This window comes from Erythranthe guttata, chromosome 2, assembly GCF_056151865.1.
Source record: "Erythranthe guttata isolate IM_541 chromosome 2, IM_541, whole genome shotgun sequence".
Taxonomy (NCBI): Eukaryota; Viridiplantae; Streptophyta; class Magnoliopsida; order Lamiales; family Phrymaceae; genus Erythranthe; species Erythranthe guttata.
Genome location: NC_142534.1, coordinates 17,929,988 through 17,946,106, shown reverse-complemented (window position 1 = coordinate 17,946,106; position 16,119 = coordinate 17,929,988). Strand labels below are relative to the sequence as shown.

Sequence of the window (16,119 nt, the reverse complement as noted above, 5' to 3'; positions counted from 1 at the left end):
TTTTGAACCGTCGAGCAAAATTACCAAAAATCGTATATAACAATACCATCATACATTTTATCAAAAACATGGTTACTTCCCAACCACACATGCAAGAAATATGGTTCAGCAAATCCAAATATACCTCATCTAGAGGCTACCAACATAAGTTAACACGAGAATAAACGTATTATTTCCAATGCAGAATCAAAAGAATAGTTCATTGCTTATTTTATCGAATTTGACATTTGCCAAAAATTTGACTTAGAAAGTTTATTTCAAACTCACCTTCTATAAAAAAGAATCAATTGGAAAGGACTTCAAATATATCCTATTATCATGGTCAAAATTTATGTCCTCAAATAAAGGAACGAATGAATGCATCAAAAAGATCAAATTCCTCTGCTGAAAAGAGGTGTGAGAGAAGGATATTCCAAGACAGAAGAGAGAGGCCTCCACAGACCAAAAAGTGAATTTCCAAAGAGAACCTGCATATTGAAAGATCGAACCATTAGATAAGTGTTTAAATCTACTTCCGATTTTAGTCGAGGAAATATGTTTACAACGACAGAATCTGAAATATAAACAGTAGCAATCAGGGTGGTGATGCGAAATTTAATAGTGAAATATTAATTAATATTTTTTATGCTGAGAGATAATTTTACCCTCCACGGGACTCTTATTATATTTAAGCAGCTGATGTAACAACCACTGTGTGAAGAAGATAAGATTTGACATTAACCGGAGAAATTAAATCCAGAATAACTAAGAGAAAATTTAAGGAACTAACCTGCACGTATTGAGCTAACTACTGAGGCATCTAGCAAACCTCCACACAGCATAGATATCATTGAAGTCACTTTTGTATGTTACGTACGTAGTACAACTTTAACATCTTCTCAATCATCTCGCTGTAGCATTTGAATAAAGTTATACATCTCCTTGTGTAGCATTAGCCGTGGTGCTCGGTTCTCTGGATTCAAAACTTGTGGAAGTAGGAAGTTCTGTTTCCCTCACAACTCTACTATATACAACTTTGAAAGACTGAGAACTATATGGTTTCTTGAGCATACTTAATGGCATTCGCAGCATCTGCTTTCGGTTTCTTCTCCCTCTAACTAAAATATTGAAGGTTTTTTCATTCTCATCCTTCTCTGGCTGTCTGCGTACATGATAGTCACTGTACCTATGAGCTTCTTCATTTGGACCGTTGCTGCTGTTTAACAGGTTAACCGCAATCGATACACCATGAAAGTTAGAACCAGTAATTTCTTCCCCATCCCCTGATTGAACTACATTTATATCATTTAAGTTCTCCACTGCTTCCGATGCTGGAAGATCAATTTCTTTCTTAGACTCATTCCCACTGTCAAGATCCACAGATAAACTAGGTGGCAAATTTAGGTTATCTGCGTTAATAGAGTGTTCCTTCGTCTCCAAAATGGGTTTACCAATTGGTTCAACGACCGTCGGTGAGGGAAATTCTATCGGGTGGCAGCCAGGCCAAATAGTGACTGGAATGTACTCTGGCTTGTTAGCACGTATATTGCATTGCCAGGCGAACTGACCGGGATGAAATGGGCTGTTAGTCATTTGGAAAGTGGTAGGTGGTATTGATTGGGCTTGTGAGTATGGAGGATACATAAACGGCAAGGGGTGGATCATGTTTGGTGTTGTTGGGGGTGATGGATATGGATGGTGTTGACTGGGATGAAGACCCATATTCATTGGCCAAGGGCCGATTGGGGGAATAGTTCCTGGACTGATAGGCAATGGTGGCACACGTGGAGAAACTACTGATGGATTGTATGGAGCTGCTGATGCAGATAATTTCTTGCCGGAAATTTCTCTAGAGTCATTAGGACCTATCATTGAAGGTTTTACCTGTAGTTCTTCAACCCCAATCAAAGCTGATTCAGAGTCCTCGTTGAGTCCAGCAGACTCCAATGAATCCGCAGTGAACGTACCCATTTCTAGAGAATGTGTGTAACCTTGCTCATCCATTTGATTTGACTCCTTGATGCTCTCAGATGTCACCTCATCATTTTTTGCATTATCCGAGTGAATTGCTTCTTTCTTATCGGAAGCCTCGTTTTCATATCTTACAGCGGAAGCCATAATTAAATCCAAAACATTCACTTCCTTGTCATTTTCTGCATTCAATACCGTGGACCCAGATTCTTCCTTGGCTTCAATGTGCTGTTCTTCAGATTCCTTATCGTAATGGACATCATTCTCGGGAAGTCTCACCTGCAACATAGGTATGGTACCAGGTGGTGCTACAGCTACTTCCTTATATGAAGGAGATTTACCCAAACTTACAATTGAGCTTCTCTTTGGTACTGCTACAATCTCTTTCGGTACATGAACCGGCCCTTGGTCTGATGGAGAGTTTAATCTCTTATCTTCATTCTTAGAGCTCTCCACTGCAGCATCTGTGGTGGATGAAGGCACCGACTTCACTCTGTATGCCACAGTTTTGACTACTTTCCGTCCAAATTTGGTGGCTGGTGATGGGTTCTTCGCTACATAATATTCCGCAAACCTGCCTGGGGACACTGCCCGTTTCTTCACCACATAAAATTTACCACTTTGATGGTTATTCTTCAGAATAGCATGATCCACTTCAACGACAAAATCTTTTTTCTGATTATTAAAAATCTTATTTCCATGCTGACGTCTCTGCCTCTGTCGTTTCCCAAACGAGCCAGCTGATCTTGGTCTTTGAACTGACTGCCATCCGTCTTCTGCTTCAGCATGTGTTTCAAATGTAACATCATTGGAAACTGGAGGTGTTTCAACTATAGGTTCCTCTGGCAGATGTTCGTCAGGCTGGACGGCTTTCGCCTCATTGGATACTTCTACATTTTCTTCAGACTGAACTGGCGGAGAGGAAGATTGATGGTTCAGGGAGGACTCAACATCAGAGTCAGATACTTGTTTGTCTTCGTGCTCCTCGCCCTTCAGGAAATCTACTGGAAGCACTTCTGAATCTGAGGTGGCTAGATTGTTTTGAACGGATTTTCCTTTTGCCTAAGAATGAAAGCGTAAAAAAGATCTTAATAATTAAGAAAATATATCTTATTCCTATTTCCTATACCATTAATAATAAATAACAGTATTTAAAGTATGAATGTTAAATGTTTCTTACTTTTTTTGTGATACCTATTGTACCTACTAAGTTAAAGTATGAATTAATTATGGTTAATTAGGTCAAATACAACTGATGTCACAATTAATGCATTCAATGTATGTACTATACTCTTCATCTTCCTATCATCATTTTAATACCATTCCTTTTTGTTTTGTTTTTTTCATCATAGTTGTTGAAAGATACATTTTGTTTCGGTGATAAATTTCAGCAAATACCCATCAATGTCTTGTAGATGTACATGACAACAACTTTTAGCATTCCAAAGAACGAGAAATATCTAATTGCCTGTTAATAGTGGCAATCTAACCCTATATGTTCGGTACATAATTGATAAGGGAAACAAGAAATACCTTTGCAATGTAATTTCTTCTCTTTGATCCCACAGCATCTTTCCCTTTAGCATCATGACTTGGATTAATGTAATCAAGCAAATCCGATACACTGTCAATAACATATATCAGTAAATACGAAATTCGCCTAGATTTCTAATTATGAGATTGTCAAGAAACATATAGAATTTCACAAGTATCACACATTCTCCAAGTATCACATCAAAAAGACATCCATATGGACCATATGTATAAAAATCATCACTTCCGATTTCCTTTTTCTTAACCCCTAAAAGTTGCACTTATGAGGATCTTTATACAGTAGAATATCAGTCAGCTTGCAAGTGCAACTGCAAATCACTGAATCAGGAATCTAAGAATCTGAAATGCTGAAAAGCTACAACCACTACAAGGATGCACTTGACATGATTATACCCCGTAAAGTTAAACTAGAACACCTCCAGTTATTGTGCAACCACAATGAAACAAATATAGAACATGAGCCATATCCCCAAGGCTGGGAATCCTCTGAGAAATGTATCTCTAATTATGCTCAATAAGGATAAATAAACGCAGCCCTAACAAACAGAAATAGAAATTGCAACAAGATCAAATGCATATACCAGGTCACCAGAAAAATGATGTTGTACCTTAAGTGGCCCTTGCTAGCTATAGATGCATCTGGCTTCCGAGTCCCATTCCGAGCAGCTTCTTGCTGTTCAAAAGCCTTGGATTCAAAGTATTCAAGCCATGCAGCGGCATCCTGCAGCATAGTACGTAAAAAATAATGGGGTTGGTCAAAAAAGACCTCATTAAACTTTAAAGTTCTCCAGAGCAGCCTTCACAACCCTGCATAAAAATATAGGGATGGAATCGTCTACTAGGATAACAGGAACATTGTGACGAACAGTATCATTTGCAAAATTAATAAAGAATCAAACACTTTCTTTCCCCCAACCCCAGAAAAATAGTTATCTGCAGCAACATTGAGCTGCAGTACAAGAAACCAAAAAGGCATTTCTATATTTTAAGAAGTCAGAAAATATTAAATACCTGGGTTCGAAGGTCATCTGGTCCCAGCTTAGACCGAAGAATTTGTAAGGTGGTTTGTTCATGCTGAACACTTAAAGGATATGCTTCCATCAATGAGAGGGCAATTGCAATAGCATGATAACTCGCAGCCGTCTGAAAGCATTAAAAGGATAAGCATACTTTTTTTTCTGAAACATGTAAGACCAGGTTTATAAAGATGACTCAAACACACTTAATTTCTGAACCATTCAAATCCAAGCTTACAGAGATGATTGATACATAGTTTAGGTGTATGTTCAGAACAAGCGACAAAACACGAAGGACTTCTGTTTGACAAAATATACAGTTACAATGAAATTAGCACTGCAAAAATAATATAATCCATTTTCTTTGTATACTTGGAAAAATAAAGAAACGCATTTAACACCTAGTGGCATCCACAAACGATACTACATGAAATAGTATCAATGAAAACAGGAAGATTCTTCATTCTGAGTATGGTTCTTTTATGTATGCTAGAGAAATAAAAATAATAACTCTAAAAGAATAATGTAATAGTAAGATTATCAGTGGAGGTAGCAAGGAACCTGAATATGATCTGGTCCAAGAAGCCTTTGGTTGCACTTCAGAGCTTTATGAAGATACCTTAAAGCAACATGCACGTTACCCAGCCCTTCCTCCATCATAGCCACATTTATGTATGTTGCAGCAGTGTTTGGATGTGATGGGCCACATGTCAGATGTAACAAATATAACGCTCTCTTTACGTACCTAAATGATGGAAAATGAAATCACCTCTTGAAAGAAAATGTTAACTTAGTACGTAATAAGGCCAATCTTCTACTATGATACATACTTGAGAGCCAATTCTGTGTGTTGTAGTCTGTAATAGAAAACAGCAAGATCCCCATAACTTTTCATGGTATCTGGATGATCAAGACCTAGCTCTCGTTCATTAATATCCAATGCTTTTTGCTGATATATTGTGGCCTATAAATAAAGAACAGCATAGATAAGATGCAGTGATACTGAAATAGACATTTGTGAATTTATGCACGTCCAACAGAAGATGATCTACATATACTTATTGGCATTGATAAGGATAACTTATCATCTGTGATGGATGAAGGTGCAATAGAATGAAAAGGATTGAGCAAGGACCTGATTGAAATCTCCTGTGTGATATAAAACAACTGCAAGAAGGCTGTAAGCGCCAGCTGTCATTCTATGATAGGGGCCACACACTGCTACCAACTTTGCAAGGGCCTGAGATTGTGAGAAAATTTCAGTGATTTAACGCATTATTGACCACAAGAGATGGTTCACTGGGAATTAATGTATAATAATTGTTCAGATCTCGTGTTTTTGGAGCTATAGAATAAAAGAAAAGATAAGAAATGCCACTTTGAGGTTCTAGACCGAACTGCTGATCTGATATCCAGACATAAAACATTCACAAGGAAGGTAACTAAACTGTCTTGTCACTGAGAGGATTTATTATCAACACCATTAATGAATCACCTTTGTTCCATAGCTGACAGCTTCTTCAAGTTTTCCTTTATCCAGGGCTGTTTTAGAAGATTCCAAGAGCTGCCGTCCATCCGCAGAAGAGCATGCAGCTTGCTATAAGAAACCAATCACATTTTGCATGAGAAAAACATATATTTCAAAAGGCATGACTAAAATGCATGTCGCTATTGGGCAAAAAGCAATCCAAGTTCACCTTATGTACTGGTACAAGGCTGACAATGTCCTCTTTCCGGAAAGGTTGTACAGATTGCATATCGAAGTCTCTTGGTACAAGCTCAATACCCACCTAGAAACCAAGCAAGGACTTTAAATCATTCTTATACCTTGAGATTCGTAACGTATATCATGTAAAGCAAGCAATAAAACCTAAGTATCTCTACTTCTGCCTGTTAGAAGGGGAAGGGTAGCTCATATAACTTCTGACACTGAATATGTATATCATGTAAAGTAAGCAATAAAACTTAAGTATCTCTACTTCTGCCTGTTAGAAGGGGAGAGGGGTCGTTCATATGACTTCTGACACTGAATATGTACGTACGTGTTTACAACACACGTGATGCTTTGAAATGTGTAGGTCGGTAAAAAATAAAAAGAGACTATCCATGTAATCTCAGATTTGAATCTAGGGGAAAACTAAATGATAAAACCGGAGCAGTAGTTGACCAAAAATCTAGGTAGCACGAACTTTTGCTAATTACATGTTCCTAGAGAATTGTGGACATATGTGTTGCATTCGTGATTACGTTAGACTGGGAGTTGAATACTTTCAATCGTACCATTATGTTTATTTATTTGTCTTCTGCTAGTTATATTCAGTATGTACCATGATAGGTAAAAGCAAAATGACAGGAAATGGATTCACCACTGAAATTAGAAGGCACAGGGCGTAGCCAGTCTTCTGTAACTTAACTCAACATACCTTATGGCATAAACCACGAAGAATTGCGAATTTTCTCACATCCTCGTAGTTTGCATTGTTCAAATGCCATTCATATCTCTTCTTAAGAAACACTTCGAGCCATCTCCAGACAATGGAATTTACACCATGCGGCTGATCTGATTGTCCATTTTCAGCAACTCCAAGCATCAAATTCAGCGCAGCTGCAATTGCTGCTGCCAGTTTCTCGGGCTTCTCAACAGCAGATATCACTGCCTGCAGAATATGCTTAAAAGCTCGTACTATCATCTCATGGATGCATAGAGATTGCACATGGGATAATTTTTCTGAAAGCTTAACCTGTTAAAAACAGGAATTTATTAGCAGTACTCGGTAGGTGTACTCACGCAGGATAAGAAATGAGGTTTTTATACCCAATTGCAAGTTAAATGTCAATAACATCATCCAACACAACAATAAATATACCCAAACATCAAATTGAACACTATGTATGGATTATCTGAACTTATTTTGTTGATTCTCAGGTGTCTAAGAATAAAATTACCAAAAAGTAACTAATTGAAAAGGATAGGGCTGTCTTATAATTTAACCACTCTAGTTGCACTTGGGTGTATATGGGATTATTCAGGTCTCCAATTTAAAACCTTTATAGTTCCCATTTGTGTCAAAACAAAAAATGTCCTACGATGTGTTAATAGCATGTTATGTAATAAGATGAGTCCGTATCACCGTGAGGAACATACAACTTGTCCAAGGGAACGCATCCGAAGACCTCTAGTATGCATGAAATCTGTTAACGTCCGCCCATCCACTGGTGAGAGTTCTAATGAACCAAAATCTGCAACCTGTAGCACACGATGAACGTTAAATGAACTAGAGATGCCACTTCTACTGAGATTTATAAAAAATGAAATTTTTCTTATTACCAGTTTTGGCAGAGCCACTTCATCATAATATTTTTGTGACAGCTCAATTAGTTCTTGCAGCGACTGTCAAGATAAGAAAAATCAGTAAGCTTAATTAACATTAAAAGTAAACATTTATTGAACAAAAAATATATAATACTACCTTTGTGTGAAGTCCTGTCTCTGACTCTTTTAATCGAGTAAAAGCAGCATCAGACAATAATTTTTTTAGCATAAGCTCGTCTTCACTTGCACCAGTATCAAGCTGAGATTCTGACACATTTATGGTTTTTGCAGCCTCATCCTTCACTTCATCTACGGCAGACCTAATGTTTTCATTTGGTAGTTCCGCAGTACTTCCATCTGAGTTCTTCTTTCTATTTTTAAGGGATTTAAGAGGTGTTCCTAGACCCTCAACCTTCAATTCATTTTTGGCTTTCTCATTAGATGGTTTCTTCTCTTTTTCTGTTTTTTTCTGATCTTGTAAATGTTGTATCCAGCAGGCCCCAAGCTCCCATCTCACAAAAGCATCCTTATCAGTTTCTTCTTCCTTAAGCTTGACAAGACTGTCTTCAAACAATCTCTCAACAAAAGCTTGTGAGGAATCAAGTTCTTCACTCTCTAACAATTGGGAATGCGGTATTTGTTTATTCAGTTCAACAGTTGCATTTTCATGAAGAACTAGCCTCAAACTGCAAATTACAAGGTGAAAGTGAGAACCAGCAAAAATAAAGATAAAAGTAAGAGATGTAGTAGATCATATCCTATAAGATATACGTAAACCACTAAATTGTAAGTATACATAGTTGCATGAGAAACTACTTGTTCTGGGGGTGGGGGTGGATGTGGAGGTGCCAGTTGTATGGAGAGAAAGAAGTAATGAATCTCATTCCATAATAACTAATGTGTTATCAAGCATAACATAATTGCAAGTTTGGCATCTAGACCTGTTAATATTGAGGGCATTAGCACCACCATCTGACTGGTCAAGAAGTTCTTGGCTTTGCAATGCAGGATTCACATTGTCATTGTCAATGTCAATCCCTTGAACTTTCACGCTTGCAATATAACCACAGTATCTTACGTTCACAATACCTAGGGTTGCAATATCCTGTGTGAAAATGAAAAATTTTCTCCATTAAGAAATCTGTCAAACAATAAGCAATACGGTATTGAATAACAGCAATATTTGCCCATATCCTTGAGTTTCTTACATGAGCTGCAGTATTTTCATCAGCAGTGATCCCCTTGAGCAGGTTTCTTTCACCCAGTCTTTTAGTATCTAGTCCAATAGCTTGTTGTCCATCAATCTTAGTATCAAATTTGCAGCTAGCATTAGAAGCATCTTTCATGACAGCTATGGTCAAGTCCCCGACATTTTCTGAATAGATAATATCAGTGCTCAAAGCAGCATGAGCTAACTCCGGATTTCCTAATACATGTTGCACGGCAGCAAAGGCTTTGAAAATGGCAACGTCGACAAATAAACTGTGAAGAAGAAATGCTTTTCTATCTCGAATTTGCCTCTCCTCGGCTGTTTTGCATGGCATAGATGCAAGAAACAGAAGTTCATTTGCATAAGGTAGCAGATCACTTTTTCCATCTCTGCCCAGACCACCTCCATTTCCACCCCATTTTTCATCTTCTATGGGTAGAGGAGGAAATGTAGATGGTGATTGTGCAGCTACAGGTGGAATAAGCCATGTGTTAGCCCTGAAGCCAAAAGGGAGGTTCCCAAACTGCAGTAAGAAAATATAAATTAGATGTCAAACAGACTAGAGACCTGTACAAAATAAGGATGTGGCATGACATTTTTTAAACAAAAAAGGGAGGGGGTGGGAGTGTTCAGATAAGAGAGTGGAGCAAGTAGAGTTCAGGTTTACTGCTCTACCTTATTCCTCTCTGAGAATGCTTTCATGAGATCGTCATAAGCCTGAAATGGAAAGATTAAGGTTGTCAGATATTACAAATACTTTCATATCTTTGAAGGGCAGCACAGTAAGAACACAACACTATTAATTAGTAAGAATAGATTTAGCCACCTTCAAATATCAACCTTAACAAGAATGTACCAGCTAGTTAAGAAAACTGTTAAGATGGTCCATGTCTATAAATCCATACTGGAAAATCTAAAGTTAATAGGAGCTACGCAACTGAAAACCTTTATTTCATTGTAAACATTTTGATGGACATGACCAACAATTTCTACATCAAATTTGGAACGTTTGGTTAAGAATTCCAGCAATCGAGTTTACAGAACTAACATTATCGAAGGCTCTACTGAGCTGTCTCAACAGGTCGACCAGATTGTGACAGAGAATTTGCTGCTTTCCGGTATCACAGAAACCTTTCCTGGAAGCTTCTATAATAACCAATTTACCATTGCACAATTTCACCTGCAAAGATCCAATGAGCACAATTAGTTATTATTATATCTTCGGGAGTTCATTCAAGTAAAAATGCAGACAATGTCTTACTTCGAGAGTGAAAAGATGATCAGCTCCACAAACTCCACTGCCGGACTTCTTCGTTGCCCTCCTTATAACTGACATTATAAGCCGAAATTTCATGAGTGTACACCTCAAACACGTATAGCACCTCTAAAACAAGTTATTTCAGACAAATAATTTACGAATAGTATACTTTTGAACAGTTCAAGTACCTAGTTTATTTTTCTCTAAATTAACTTCCAGTTAATGCATTAAAAAAATCCAGATAATGCATGAACATAAAATTCATTTTATTTAAATATCTTTAACATGTTTATAGTTTTATTAATTATTGATAACATCAATTTCAAAATAAGGCTGGACTAACAGCGAGAAGAGAGGGGTTTTTACATTGAAGAGGAGGCGTGAGATGCGAGAGAGAAAAGAACTCGTAGAAACTCCCCAATTTCGGTGAAGTGTTATTCATCTCCCCTTCTCCGTCAATCGCCACCGACGATCCGTCCTTTCCCTCGGAATCTGACACCGGTAACGCCGGCGGAGGAGAATTCTCTTTCTTACTCTTTGCGCGGGGAGATTTGCTTGATTTCTTGGAAGTCTTGGTATCCTGCGCTCCACGCACATCCTTGACCACATCTCCGCCCGAGGCGGCGGCGGCGGCGGAGGAGGCATCCTTGTTCGCCGACGGCCCGAACGACGTCGTACAGGCGACGATATCGAGCAACCTTCTAACGTGCGCCGTGGCGCTCTCTTCATCATAGTCCTCTGCATCGTAAATGAAATTGAATTTTAGAAGGCGAAAAAGGTAATTACGCACCTTTTAGTTGATACGGCGTCGTATCATATTTTTTTATTTCGTTTTCCTTATTTTCTTTTCTTTACCTTCCACGAGTGTGAGGGTGCAGGGTTTCAGTGCGGAGACGTCCACCGTATCTTTTAACCGTGGGCCCCTCACCTGTTTAAAAGCAGAGGGTAAATTAATAAATATGGCAATTTGTAGCAAAATCCAAATTATTTCGAAAATGAGAATAACTTTTTAGCTTTCTTCAAGAAAAAAAAATCTAACTTGGGATTTTCATGAATATGACTTATGTTATTTTATATTTTAATTATTAACATTTTAAATAGAAAAAAATAATATTTGAAAAAAAAAAAAAAAAAAAAAAACACTTACCTCATGTGATAAGGAGAAGTTGGTAAGGTTACACGTTTGTGTATTAACCGATAACAAACGACGAATATCAATAATTCTATCCGTAGATATTCCCTGCTTCAAATACAAATAAATAAATAAATAGTCAGAATTAAATATTATTTTATAATTAAAATATTATCTAAAAAAAATAAGGTGATTTTTGCACATTATCATCAAAACGATAATTGTATAAACATCTACGCAAAGTGTGACGACCGCAAAAAATACACTAATTTATTTGTATTTATTCATAAGTCCAGATTGTGATTGTATAAACATCTAAGCAACCTTTCACGACCACTATTATTTCATTTTAGTCTTTAATTTATTTTAATTAATTGAAAATATTCCAATAATTATTTATCTATAAAAATTAAAAAAATAAGACCAATAAATAAATACACACACTCGTGCACATGTAATATTCTCATGCAATGTATACCTTCAAAACAACACAAGTCTCGTCCGGAAGATTCACGTTTATATCCACCACAACTGGAAGAACTGCACAAAATAATATAATTAAAAATAAAATAAATAAATAAAAGGTGAACAATTTCATTAGTGAAATTAATTAATTAATTAAATTATAATATTCAATTGAAGAAATAAGTAATTATTTGAAAGAATACATATATACCCTTCTCTTCTTTCTTCTTCTTGTCGCCCTTTGTCTTTCCACGACCGTTCTTCGGTGCCATTTTTCAAACTCGAGCTCGAGCTCTGGTCGATAAGTCGAAAACTCGAAAACTCGAAAATTCAACTGGCAAAATTTTGTAGAGAGGTATATATAAGAAGAAAATCTAGCCAACCAAGTGAAATATGGTAGGCACATTATTGCTATGAGCCCAGTTATAATTCAGACAGACGAGAATCTTAGTATCAATCAAGTTACAATCATTGCCTATTTAATTCAGCCATATATTTATTATTTAAATACAAGTTAGAAAAAAAATTGAATATTAAGTAACCAATAACAGCTAACCTACTAAAAATTCAAGAATTGGTGGAAAATAGTCTTTAATGCTGCATTTAATATCCAATTGAAAAAAAACATAAATGAATAATACATACATACTGACCAATAACAGTATTACGTGGTTGTACTCTGCGGTGTAGAAGGTTGTACTTTAGGATATTGAAGGTTTATGAGAGGTTAAAGAGATAAGAGTAGTGCAGGAATTCTCTCTCAAAAGTATAACAGGCAAAAACAGAGTGTGTAGCTAGAGAAATATTAAGAGAGAGAAGAAAGAAGAGAGAGAGAGTAGAGAGAGAAAGAGATGTAGAGAGAGAGAGGTGTGGTGTGATAAGGAAGGAAGGGTTGAGATTTAACAGTCAGAATTATAGTGGCATTATATGGGCAGCCCTCTGGCCATTGTCCAGTGTGAGATTATCATTTTTTTTTTTTTTGGTTTAGATATTTTTTTCTTTATTACTTAAAATTTAATTTCTTCAATATTACAAAGTTTGTATTTCGTACATACAAACCCTAATAATATATTTGTATTATTATATATATGAAAATGAAATGAAAAAATAAAATGACTTTTTGTGCAAATTACAGTGTAGAGAGAGAGGCAGGAGATAACCGTTTAGCAGGGTTCACAGGGACAGCCAAAGGGACCACTTTTGTTAGTCGACCCTTCACATGGGCCAGCTCGATCCACTTGTTGAATTAAGCTCGGTTTAATTAGTTGGTAATATAAGTTAATTATAATTAATTAAATTAATTGGATTTTGTAATTGGTTTAATTTTGGGGAAAAATAAATATCTATCGGTAGTTGTTTTTTTTTTTTTTTATTGACGAGAGAATTTGCAGTTGCTCGAAGTTCATTGAGTAAACTATGTTATTGTGCGATTATAGATGCTAATCGCATGAAAAAAATGAGCGATTTTCATCTTGATTTTATCATGAAGTTGTATTAGATCTCTTAGTCGAATATAATTGGATAATCTTAGTTAATGCCTCAATTTGGTTTTCATATTTTGTATCCTAAAATTTGGTAATTAATACTGAATTAAGAGGATGTTTTGCTAAGATTATAAGTTGTTGAGAAGAGCTTATAAACTCTTCGAAAGTGTTTGATAATTTTATTTAAAAAAATATTAAAAATTCAAAAATTTAAAATCTTATAATTTGTAAACACATTAAAAATTAATTACTAAAATAAGACGGAACTACTTATCAGATCTTAAAATAATTTATTAAATGTAAAAGTTTTTCAACTGTTTAAAATAAATTTATTCACAACGCCCCTAAGGTTGAAACTATCAAACCGCCTATGAATTTTAGGGCCTTATTTTGTGACATTTTACAAGTTAGATAACCCAACACCATATACATATATATTGTGAAAATGATGCCTTGTGGATAGTACATTATGCACCACCCATTTCATTTTTCTTATTACTAGAATTTCAAAAATTAGTCACAAACCAAAAATTGACTAAATGATGAGTAAACTCTAAAAGACAAAATGGAATCAACTCGAATTTTCTTACAAACTTGTGAATATTATATTCGATGAAATACAAATTCGAGACCTGCACGCATTTACTTCTCAATATTTTTAAACTCCCACTCAAATTCGAGGTCTCGTAAATATTATATTCGATGAAATAAACAATTGGGTAATTTTCGATCTTTAATTTACAAACAATTACTCACATATACTCATATACATATAAGTAAAACACATATGGTTAAAATACAAAATAAATTAAGCAATATTCTAAAATCACAAATAAGGTTGAGCAACAAAATTTGATTATAAAATGTTAAAAGGAGCTTATAAGATGTTTTAGAGCTTATAAGCTCTTTCAAAGTGTTTGGTAAATTAAAAAAAAATCTTATTTTTTGTTAAAATAAGCATTTATATAGCAAATAAAATCTTTTAAATAAGTACATATACCCCACATTTTTATTTAATATCTTATAATGAGTGAAAATATGAAACTCATTATCCAAACACACTAAAAATTAATCATAAAAATAAGATGTAACAGTTTATCAGCTCTTTAAAACATCTTATCAGATGTAAGAGCTTATCAGTTGTTTAAAATAAGTTTAGCCAAACACCCTCTTAGTTGCGTAATGTTTGATAAACTCCACGTTATTACAATCATTAACACAAATAATGTTTGAGTTAGATACTAATTCTAGAAATTCCATGTCACAATCCGACATTTTATTTAAATCACAAAAATTTGTCTGCACTTTTTTTGGAGGAAAAAAGTAAAATTTGTTAATTAGTCACGAGGCACGTTTCGAACCCTCGTTAATTTTTCTCAATCTCGACTTTATCTAGAATTTCAATAAACTTTTGAATTTAAATTTTTAATTAATTAATAATTTTATTTTATTAATATGGTCTATATATATCAAAATAATATTCATCTTGGGTATTATATTGAAGTTCGATATACGATCTTTCAAAAAGTATATTTTTTTAGTAAAACAAATCTAGTACCATTTCAATATAATATTTTGTACTATCAACTACTCTAAAAGTGCAATCTATTTAATTTAAAATAATTAAAAAGAGTATGAATAAAACGAACTACTCTTCCATATCGTGACATGTGTAACTCATAAACGCGATTTATCTCACGTAAAATCGCACTATCAAAACATTAGTGATCACTAATACGTGATTAAAATTTAAAACCATTTGATCATCACTTATTAAGCATATGAGTGGGGCGGTAGTGTTTTATGTCGTTGGTCTCTATAATTCAATTTATTTTGTTTTTAGTTGAATTATTTGCATGAGAAATAAATTGAGTAATTATTGGATTCACCACGTAACATCAAAATTAACTTGAAATTGAGAAAAAGTCAAACATTTGTAAGTTTGACTTTGTTCATTTGTAAGTTAAAAATAAAGATGTTAATGGGTACGGTTTTGGTGGGTTTTGGACTTAAAACCAACATATTTGGGAGATAAGATAAATAGTTCTTGATCGAATAATGAGTTTAAATGTTAGTTTGGTTGATATTAAATTGTAATTGATTAAGTTACGAAAAAATAGGACACGAATTATATAAATGATTTTTTTAATCATTTTTTCCTTTTTGCAAATGAAATTGAATTCGAGTTGAATTTTACATTGGACGAAAAAAATAATTTTAAATTTGATCTAATTTTAAATTTGATCCATTGTGAAATGATGTTGGATTGAAAACCGTGATTGGAGAAGATAAACCAATTGGATTAGAGCTTTAATTAATTCCTAAAGTTTTTGAAGATTAGTGTATTGTTGATGAAAGGGCTTAATTAACAAATAAGCTAAGATTATGGGGTGGATGTGGAATTCGACCAATCATGTATTTTTCCAAATAAATTAAGACTTTAGTAATCAAACCCACTCAGGGCGTGTGCCTAGGGCGTGAACGAGCCGAGCTCGACTCTTTTGGCAGGCTTGAGCTCGAGCTCGAGTCTAGTTTGTCGAGCTCGAGCTCGAGTCTAGTTTGTCGAGCTCGAGCTCGAGTCTAGTTTGTCAAGCTCGAACTCGTCGAGTTCCTTTTTTTTTGCTCGAGCTCGAGCTCGTGTTCATTTTGTCGAGCTCGAGCCCATGCTCATTTTTGTTGTAGTTGTTTTTTTTTTATAAATATTTTTTTAATTACTATTAAAAATTATTTTTTTAAA

General features: G+C 35.1%; 1 protein-coding gene across 4 annotated transcripts; it reads right to left on the bottom strand.

Moving 5' to 3' along the window:
• Positions 1 to 149: 149 nt before the first annotated feature.
• On the bottom strand, positions 150 to 12,914 carry LOC105963902 (Tetratricopeptide repeat (TPR)-like superfamily protein). Of its 4 annotated transcripts, none has more exons than XM_012988390.2 (25): positions 12,552 to 12,914; positions 12,110 to 12,232; positions 11,912 to 11,973; positions 11,449 to 11,541; positions 11,157 to 11,229; positions 10,668 to 11,039; positions 10,305 to 10,372; positions 10,092 to 10,223; positions 9,719 to 9,760; positions 9,042 to 9,566; positions 8,775 to 8,938; positions 7,991 to 8,519; positions 7,849 to 7,911; positions 7,666 to 7,767; positions 6,944 to 7,261; positions 6,218 to 6,310; positions 6,016 to 6,117; positions 5,656 to 5,760; positions 5,351 to 5,484; positions 5,082 to 5,265; positions 4,516 to 4,647; positions 4,113 to 4,225; positions 3,484 to 3,574; positions 770 to 3,012; positions 150 to 467 (listed from the first exon to the last, which is right to left on the bottom strand). In XM_012988390.2, exons 2-24 carry the CDS (start codon positions 12,168 to 12,170, stop codon positions 910 to 912), a joined length of 5,661 nt encoding a protein of 1,886 aa, XP_012843844.2. In that variant the 5' UTR covers positions 12,171 to 12,232; positions 12,552 to 12,914; the 3' UTR covers positions 150 to 467; positions 770 to 909. The 4 variants fall into 4 exon arrangements, with proteins under 4 accessions (XP_012843844.2, XP_012843843.2, XP_088670936.1 ...); XM_012988389.2 differs by having other exon boundaries at positions 11,449 to 11,544; positions 12,552 to 12,817; XM_088814810.1 differs by having other exon boundaries at positions 12,544 to 12,792.
• Positions 12,915 to 16,119: the final 3,205 nt, after the last annotated feature.